Below are 10,333 nucleotides of genomic sequence, written 5' to 3' on the forward strand. Positions count from 1 at the left end.
TAGTTGGGTTTTTTATTTAATTAAAAATTAAATTTAAATAAAATGAATTTTGAGAGAGAACAATCAAATAATTGTTTATAAAATAAATTTTTATAAAAGATAATGAATTTAAGCAGCACGTTTTAAATTTTAGGAAACCTTACATGCATAGCACAAAATTCTTACATATTTACATATCCAATGCCTAAAGTTTGATATTTATATTTCATTGAACTAGTTATATTGTTAATGTCATATTAAAGTTTTAAGTGATATACATGTAAATGTGAAAATTTAGGCGTAAGATATGTAAGCACATGGGATTTTGAGTGGCCTGCATGGAAATGCCCTAGGTCAATACAAAAAATAAAAATAAAAATAAAATTACACACAGACTCCTTAAATTTTATGTATTTACATATCTAGCACCTTACCTATACATCAAAATGTGTATTTCCCTTTCCAAAGTTAAAATGGTTATATTTTTCAAAAAATTGGTTGTATAAACAAAAAAAGTGAAGTAGAGGTGTTAGATATGTAAATACATCATAATTTGGTGTCAAGTACGTAAATGCCCCTAAGAAAATAGATCAACAGAACAAGCAAGCTGCTACATTAGCGAAAACTACAATTGCCGGCTTCCATTACAAAGAAAACAATACAGTTAAAAACAAGACAAATTAAAGCACAAAACCTCCCCTAAGCCATACAAATAAAGCCTTATCAACTATCTGAGAAACTGCTCCTAATTTCAGATAGCAAGCAACAAACAATTTAAACCCCAGAATGGTCCCCGACTATTTAGGTGTGACGAATTTAGTCCCAAAGTTTTGTATTGCTCCAATTTACCCCAAAAAATTGATCCCAAATGGACCTTCTGAGAGTAAATTGAGATCAAATTTGTGTGGCGGAGGGACTAAATTGAAACCATTCTTGTGTCATGATATCTACACAATTGATCAATTGGGATCAATCTGTATAGCTGAGGGGCTAAATTGAGATCATTTTGATTTCTACACGATATATCAACTGGCATCAATTTTAATAACCCAAAAACTAAGTTGGCACACTGCAAAACTCGAACTGAATCGGTCACAACCGAGTAACCGGGGGACCAATTTGGGATATATTCTTCAGGCCATGGAGTCGACGGGCATGATTCCGGCGCATTTGGGCCCACCCATGTGGTCGTATAGTTCGTCTAGAGAGTTCGTGAGCTCTGAAAGGGACTTGATTACCTCGTCAGCTGTACGCCGAGTGAACTGTGTCTCTGCGAACTGTCTCTCTTCAGCACTTGGGTTCAAAGATTCTGTCTGCAATTCGGCTCTCAATATGGCACAGATATGCTCTGCATTCTCCTGTAGCTTAGCCTTTATTAAACAGGCCTTCTCTGAGCTATTTGGAGTAGTGATCAGTTCTTCCTGTTCAAGAGCTGTAAGAGGATGTAAATTTGTAAATCCACCCGACCCCTGGATTTAATAAATTTGGATTTAAGCCCAACTTGAGCAAATTTTGAGCTACTAAATCCAAAAAATCATAAATTCACGGAACTCTTGCATTTTACCTTTTGGATTTAGTAAATCCAATAATGACTTCTATTTCAAGGCACTACCAAACAGCCCCTAAAGCTTCTAAAGCTGTTATCATACAGCCCATAAGTATGTTCTCTATACAAATCGTATAGCCTCTATTAAAATATTTGAAAGGCTGGGACTTAGAATGGTTAAAGCTAAACTTTAAGCTATTTTTTACATTCCCTAAGAGTTTTATCTATGTTAAACTTAGTCATTCAAATATCAACTTAGTCATTCAAATATCAAAATAGAGTAGATGATGTAGGAGAATGACTTCTATCCTTCTAAAAGGATAGTAATGTATGTGTGCAGATCCTTACCAATCCGGCAACCTTGCACACACTCTCATTTGTGTGTGTGCGCGCGTGTGGAGAGAGAGAGAGAGAGAGAGAGAGAGAACCTGTTATTACACTGGCCTTCTCTGAGCTTTTAGAGGTTGTGATCAACTCATCCACTTCTGAGCTCTTTGAAGTGTTGATATAGTCTTCCTCTACGGGAACTGAGAGGTTGATATTGCAGGGAATTTTTAGATGAATGAAAGCAAAAGGTGAGGAAAAAGAGAGAGAAACCCTGCCACTACAAGGGCTTCCTACCTGTAATCAACTCTTCCAATACTGGGCTCTTTGAAGCTGTGATTAAGCCTTCCACTTCTCCGTTCTTTGAAGCTTTAACCAGCACTTCCACTCCGGCTCTCTCTTCAACACTCTTCGAAGTTGAGTTCAGCTCTTCCACTTCTACCCTCTGTTCAGAGCTATTTAAAGTTGTGAGTGGCTCTTCTACTTCTGAACTTTTGGACATTGTGATCAGCTCTTCCACGTCTGGTCTCTCTTCTGGGTTCTTTGAAGCTGTGCTCAGCTCTTCCATTTCATGTCTCTCTGTAGAGCTCTTTGAAACTGTGATCAGATCTCCCACTTTGGGGCTGTTCAAACTGGTAATCAACTTATCCCCTATAGAAACAGCAGAAGATGTTGTGGAAGTTTAGGAGACAGCAAGAGAGAAATAGAGAGAGAAAGAGAGGAAGGGACCTGCTAATACAAGGGCTTTCTCTGGGCGCTTCAAAGTTGACTCATTTACTTTAGGACTCATTGAAGTGACCACTTGCACTTCGTGAAGTGAGCTGGGCAGATATAGCATGGAAATTTCTGGCAATAGCAATGGAGTGAAGGAGATGCATGGAGGGAAAAAGAGAGTTTATGACAGAATTAAGGGGGCATTTACATACATAGCACACAGTTCTTACGAGTTTACATATCTCACACAATACACTTAACTTTTATATTTAATATCACATAAAAAATAGCATTATTACCACATTTTAAAAGTGAGGTACACATTTTCATGCATAGGTTTAAAGCACCAAAGTTCTATGCGTGCAAATATCAAACTTAAGGTTTGAGAGATGTAAATACATAATAATTGTGTTCTAACATGTAAATTTATCTAGAAAAAAATCAGCTTGACAAAAATTTCTCATCTTCAGACAAGTAATAAAACATGAACATGGATATTAAAACTCGTCAATAATGAACAAACACTTCTAAGAGAACTTATTGTTCTAACACACTATCAAAATTTAAAAAATTTGAACAGACAAGGTGACATATTTCACTTGGAAACAAACAGATCCCCTCTCAGCACATCATGAATACAAGATGGAAACATATCACACGAAGTGCCTCACACTAATAATGAGAAAATGAGAACTTTACAATATAGAGCGTTACAATTTTGATCCTATTATTTGTCATTTGATCTAGAAGTCTATTCACATCAAGAACACAAGATTCTATTTAAAAAAAAAAAAATGCAATATATATAAATTACATGTCTAACCCATGCCAATGGCTTGTGATTAAAAAAAAAAAAAAGTCAATCAAATAAAACTACTTGTGAAAACTATTACTCTCACACATTCACTTTTCAAGTTCTCATAAAAAAAAAAATCAAAATTCATAATAGAACCTCAACTCATATTTTTCATTATTGTCATATTCGTAATAGATTGATTATGGCACGCACAAATACACAAGTTTAGTAATTCAAAAGAAATTACATGAATATTAATTTCATAAATAAGTAAATTTTAAGTGTTGTGTGTGTGTTTCCTCATTTAATGTTGATATTTTATTTAACAACATGGTGAGCACTAGCCAAGCCATTGAAGATCATTTTGACATGAAAATTTTATTGAAAGGCTTGTCAGAAGTGAGGCAAATAACTATTATAAAGAACAACCACAAATTAACTGTGTATGCTAAACCTTCATTTATTTCAAAATGGATACTCTAGTTAGCATCTCGCCAATCACCAACCCAATCAGTGTAAAGCTATTTTGACAAAAATTTTATTTAAAATTTGCACCAACGCCAACTATGATTAAAATAACCACCAAAGATTAGTGCTTGACATGGAAGAAGTGTCACAAATTCATGTGCTTAACATGAAAGTAAGGCTGCCACAAATTGCTCCCTTCTCTCACCGGCCAAGATAGAAAGTTTTGAATGGCAATTTTTTTTTAGTTTATAATAAGTATTCATTTTCAATTATTTTTTGGCCGTATTGTCTATTAATACACAAACAAGCTTTTGGCCACTTTTTCCTTTCTATAGATGTTAAATTTTACATTTAAGTTGCAATCCCATTGATCACCAACTACTTGTGTTCCCAAACTTAGGTGTTAGATATGTAAATACATAAGAGTTGTGCGGCATGTATGTAAATTTCCCTTATATTTTCTTTCATGTTGGGGATCGACTTTTATTGTGTTGGTATTGCATCGATGTCCTTGCATGTTTATTGCCTTGCATGTTTATTGGAGAAAATAGAGAATTTTAAAGCTCAGTGTGTATTTAACTATCTATTGGGCTCCATAAAAATCAATCACTCTATTCCATCATGGGAAGTAATGGTGTGGAATAAGTGATCGGCAATTAGACCCTTAGCATGCTTATCAATACAAAAAGTAAACTCCACCTGGGATAAAATTTATTATTAAGAGGCATATACATACACACCTAGAAATTCTTATGTATTTACATGTCTAACACCTAGACATTCATATTTACATGCATACGACTCAAATCTTTAACATTATGTCGAAAATACCATCATCGCTACTTTTTAAAAGTGAAATACACTTTTTCATGCCTCGGTTTATGACACCAAAATGTTAAAAATGTAAATATTAAAATTTGGGAGTTAAAAATGTAAATACATAGGAATTGTGGAGTTATATATGTGAAGTTTCATATTATTAAATATGCACTAGGACTGCCGGGATGAAATTCAACATGGTCATGTGATAGCCGGATATAGAATCAGTTTTGTTTGCACAGTAACATGAAAATTAAGGAATTTATCACTTCTATCTCCAAATTTGAATGCTATGCTTATCAACTGGGTAAATATTATCATGTGCCGTCTATGTCATCCACTTCATTTTCTTCATCTTTTCCAGTTAATTCATTCTGATATTTAAGATTCAATACTTGTTCTGGCTGACTTAGGGTTATGTAATTTGTAATATTAATTAACAATTATTTTAAAGTAAATAAGGTGTATTTATCAAAATGTCAAGCATAAGTCATTGAGCACTTCCAAATATTTAGTCAAGCAATCAAAGCTCAAGCTTTTTACTTAGAAAAACTATTTATAGGCTCAAGCAAAATGCAGAAGCTTGGTTTGGTAATTTTTGAAAAATGCTTAAGAAGATTGACTATGAAATGATTCCATTGATCGTTTTATTTTTGTCAAACATGTAATAATGTTGTCACAACCTGGCCCGAGTCTTGGAAATAACGAAGACGAATACAGACGATTGGACGGTGAGAATCAAGTTTTTTATATTCATTTTTTATAACTAACATTTAACAAAGAAAGAACCATTAAAAAAAATTTAACGCAGTGCAATTAAATTTAACCCTATACAGGTTGTAGCATCTTCCATAAACATTTTCTCTTCTATTGCTGATCTTTTAATCAATTAATTACATTTGAAAAGTTAGTTTAATTAATAAAAAGCTAATCATATTCAATGAATACTCGCACTCCTAAACTGCAGTAGCACATAGAAAAAGAAAATAATATGTATTTCATTTATGCTTTGAATGAATTAGTATAAAACATTGGATAGTTTATGATCACTTAAAATATTTCATAATATTCAATGTATTTTACTACATCAATAGCATATCTATATTATTCTATGTTTGCACAACTGTTACAAGAGTGTCATATAAAAATTATATCAGTTTAGATACTTCAACATCCTTTTTTTTCATTTACGTGCACGACTACCATAGTATTCACCTGCTATAAACATGAAGAGGTGACGTCATCATAGTCAAACCATACATATACAAACAATCAATACAGTTCTTATCATTCACAATGTCAAATCACTCTATATGTAATATTTATTACTATAATGCAAGAACATTTCATAATGTGAGACTACAAGCATTCATATCGAAAGATCTGATAAAAGTTAAGACTAGAGGAAAACAATTTCACTAATTAAGCATCAATAATCATTCATACAATTGGTTTAGAAGAGATACAAAAATGATACTATAATTTAAGAGTGTCAGTACTCACCTTGATGACGATCAATTTGTTCTTGGATTTGACTTGACCACGACTCTTCTAAAATTGAAGCTTATAATAACATGGGTAATCATTTTACTAATAATTTAATAATTTACTATTTTAATTAAATATAAACTTTTCATTATTTAAGTATTAAGTTTTCATTATTTTCTAGTATAAGTAATATGATTTCATCTTAACATCATAATATAAAATATAAATAATATCCAATAATAACCCTAACATTTCTTTGTTACCGTTGCCCTTTTTTTGATCCAAAAGTAAAATTTTTATAGTCTTAATCATGGTTTTAAATGCACATAAAATAAACTTATATATATACAAGTTTAATTAAACAACTTAATTGAAAAAAAAATTAAAACTTACCTTAAATCAAACGTCAACCTTTTGCACAACTCGATCAAAAGATTGTATGCATGCTGGAGAGCTCTTCTGCGTTTGCAAGTGATCTTGCTTGTTCACTGCTACGCAAAAGCCTCCGAGCCTGCCACGCCGTCAATTTCTTCCCTTTTTTTCTTCAGCTCGATCACCTAGGATCGAGCGTCACTATGCAAGTAAGAAGCTTCTCCCACACTCACCTCCTCCTCTGCTTGATAGCGACTTCGGCTCCTCTCTATTTGACAGCAGCGTAGTCTACCTTCGACTAGGGATTAGATCGACATGCATAGATGCGTATGGTATTTCCCCCCCATGGCTTCAACGCCTTCCCTTGCACATGAAGAAAACCTCAGCTTCGACTCTGACAAGTTCTCCTTCCTCTCTGAGTTTCGAAGTCATTTGCTAAGAAAGGTGATATTGTTCCTTCTTATAAGGCTGAAAAGCTCATTTAACTCCCTCTCTTTCGTTTCCAATGCGTTCATTTACTAAAATATCGAAGAGACAAAGACACTCGGTTATGGGGCATTACAAATATGCCCCAGTGTGCTTTGTTTAACCATTTACATAGATAATATATTGTTCACTAAAGTGATCAAGAATGCATCTTAGAGAGAAGCACTACTCATAGAATTTTGTTATGCCAAAGATCTAAAAACTTCCCAAATATTTTCTTGGAATCAAATTTGCTTACAACAATAATGGGCTTCTCTATTTTAGAGAAAATTGTCGGCCGTTTTATTGTTCAACTTCACTTTCGTTTCTCTATTTTAGAGAAAACATGCCACTTATATCCTTCAAGAAATATGTTTTTCTAGTGTGCAAATACGCTGACACCTAATTTATAACCAAATCATGCTTGTTGTCATGATATTATATGTAGTGATCCAACTCAGCATCGAAGAATGGTTGGAAAATTAATTTATTTGTTGATAACATGGTGGGATATCTCTTGTTGTATGAATTTTAAGAAACATTGTGAAGCTATTATTTTCATTTTTAGATGATTCAAAAAAGCTACAAGGAAAATATTGTTGTAAACTCAGACATAAAATTTAAATGTTGATGCATTATAAATGTTGACTATACTAGATCTCTTGATGGCATAAAATCAACTTCGAGATATTTTATATTTTTGTGAGAGGAATATGGTCACCAGAAAGAGTAAGAAGCATTTTTCATGGCTAGATTTAAAGTTATAGCTGGATATAGAATCCTGAAGCATGATGCCCTTAGAAAATTTATTCAAATAACTTAGCATATATTTCTATACTAGGACAATCACGCGGCCATAAACATTGCCAACAATCCAGTATTCCATGAAAGGACTAAATGCCTATAAATTATCATATCATACAAAATGTTGGGTCTCCTAAGAAGATTGTTAGTGCTCATGTTTTCTATTTATAAAAGTGGTGAAACTTCTTATCAAAGCTATAGATCATAGGTTGTTCTCTCTTATGTGTCAAACTGAAGCTAACAAGCATATTTGTTTATATATTCTTTAACTTAAGAGGCAGTACCAGCATATGAGACTTTGTTAGAAAAACAATATTTGCAAGGTATCAATTTATTCCTCTTCAATTATTCTAATTCTCCTATTTATTTATTTCCAAATATATTAGTCATGCACACCTATAAATAAGATTATATATTCAATGAATAACATCATCAAATTCTCCCCTTTAAGCTTTCCTAAATAAAATTAGTTCGAAAATAAACAACTAAACATACCTGAGTCAGCATTCATTGTGGATCTTTCAAGCTCCGCAACACTATATATTTGCTCGGGATCACTATTATTCGAGTCAGACTGTTGTTGTTGTACCTGAATAACAGCATCCATTGCATCAAAGACCTCTTTCTGAAACGAAACTGGAAGCCCATAGTCCTTCTTTCTCTCCTCTGGAAGAGACCAATAGGACTCTTCCCTCGACAGCAGTTCCCAATTCAAGATTTTCTTGTAATCAGCGAGCAACATTTCCCACTTTCTTTTGCACTGGTTTGAGGACCTGACAACATTCATGGCCAAGCAGTTGTCCGATATCATCTTCCATCGTTGATAGGATGATAATTCTTTAAGCCAGACCTCATCTATGGCGACAATTTCACTAAGAAGAACGAGTACTTCCTGCAATGTCCAATCAGGAGCGACTTGAGATCGAGTACAACGGGAACTTGGGGTGATCTGAAGACTGACATTGCCTTGCTTTGATTGTGGATGAAGACGTGTCTTTCGCTTCGATGGCAATTGATGGTTAGCACTGTCCTCATTACAATGTGTGGCAGCTAGAGCTTGCACTACAGGTTGTGTTTCTTGCATTATATTTTGTATTTGAGGCTGCTGTGAGGCAGAATTAGAACGAGAGATGAGCTAAACACCAACATAATTGAAAATGCAGCTTGTACAATGAAATTATAACATAAGACGTATTCCAAAATCAGGATGCAGCAAAAGAGATACTCATAGTATATAGCATTCAAAATGGTGAAAAGTGTTAATATTGTCCCCTCACCTTTTATAAGAGCTCGTTTTAGTATCATAGTCTATACAAGTGACAATTTAGGACCCGGAAACTTTTAGGGCATGTCTGGTAACGGATTTAGAGCAGGATTGAAGCTGGATTTAAGTTAAATCTTGCCAGACGGTCATTTGGGATAAGATAAAGCCTCGGATTTGATAAATCTGGATTTCAAAGATTTCGGTCTTAAATCCCGGATTTACCAAATCCCGTGAATCAGCGGATTGAGTAAATCCGGAATGCTTTCGCGCGAAAAGAAAGATCTGAAGTTACCTTCCTCAATGGTTTCGGGTAGGAGAGGAGCGGAAGGAGTAGAAGAATGGGAGCTTCGGGTCTCTGTAAGCCGTGATCCCGTCGTTAGTTCTCAGCTAGCTCCAATTGCTACTGTATCGCGAAAGGCGATGGTTTTGGACGAAAAAGGAGAGGGCGAGGGAAATTACTTACCGAGTAATATGCCGCCACTTCTCTAAAATAAAATTAAAACCCCAACTTTATTCTGAGTGGTCCCGAAGATTATAAGAGTGAAATCTTAGAGGTTATTGAAAAAAATATTTACGTACTTCATACGCACGCAGAGACGGTTATTCGAGCTTATTAGAGAGTTATCTCGCTGTTATTGGGTTAATACCCCCAATAACCTCACAAAACCTTGAATGAAAGTAAAAAGATGAGCGTCTGTATGTATAGGTTATTGACATGTTATTTGGGTTAATACTCCTAATAAACTCTCAATAACCCCCAATAACTTAGATATTGGGAGGTTATTGGAGGTCATATGCACCCAGAATTATGTGCTTATGACGTACGTAAATAGCGCTTAATTATTGGAGTTGAATTGTAGATGTTATTTTGAGAGTTATTTGGAGGTTATTTGGGAGTTATTGGGTATAAACTCCAATAACGGCGCAATAACCCCTAAATAACCCTCAATAACCTCCGCAGTTTCATTTCAATAACTCCTGCAATAACCCCGGCAATAAGCCCCAATAACCCTTAAATAATCCGCCAATAACCTTCGCAATTTTACTTCAATAACTCTCTGCAATAACTTTCGCAATAACCCCATAATAATCCTCAAATAACTTCTGCGGTTTCACTCCAGTAACCCCCCACAATAACCCACACAATAACCTCTGCGGTTTCACTTCAATAACTCCCTGTAATAACCCCACAATAGCCCCTAAATAACATTCATGGTTCCACTTTAATAATCCATGCATTAACCCCAATAACCACCTAATAAATCTTCGGTTTTACTTCAATAACTCTCTAATA

The 10,333-nt window shown here is 34.4% G+C and overlaps 1 protein-coding gene across 4 annotated transcripts; it reads right to left on the reverse strand.

Moving 5' to 3' along the window:
- Positions 1 to 571: 571 nt before the first annotated feature.
- On the reverse strand, positions 572 to 9,530 carry LOC110025196. Of its 4 annotated transcripts, none has more exons than XM_020725517.1 (6): positions 9,332 to 9,530; positions 8,271 to 8,877; positions 2,579 to 2,695; positions 2,147 to 2,500; positions 1,954 to 2,052; positions 572 to 1,411 (listed from the first exon to the last, which is right to left on the reverse strand). In XM_020725517.1, the coding sequence occupies exons 2-6, from the start codon at positions 8,857 to 8,859 to the stop codon at positions 1,113 to 1,115; spliced, it is 1,458 nt and encodes a 485-aa protein (XP_020581176.1). In that variant the 5' UTR covers positions 8,860 to 8,877; positions 9,332 to 9,530; the 3' UTR covers positions 572 to 1,112. The 4 variants fall into 4 exon arrangements, with proteins under 4 accessions (XP_020581176.1, XP_020581175.1, XP_020581179.1 ...); XM_020725516.1 differs by having other exon boundaries at positions 8,271 to 8,880; XM_020725520.1 differs by lacking the exon at positions 9,332 to 9,530 and adding an exon at positions 9,053 to 9,289.
- Positions 9,531 to 10,333: the final 803 nt, after the last annotated feature.

Source organism: Phalaenopsis equestris, unplaced genomic scaffold, assembly GCF_001263595.1.
Source record: "Phalaenopsis equestris unplaced genomic scaffold, ASM126359v1 Scaffold000294, whole genome shotgun sequence".
NCBI lineage: Eukaryota > Viridiplantae > Streptophyta > Magnoliopsida > Asparagales > Orchidaceae > Phalaenopsis > Phalaenopsis equestris.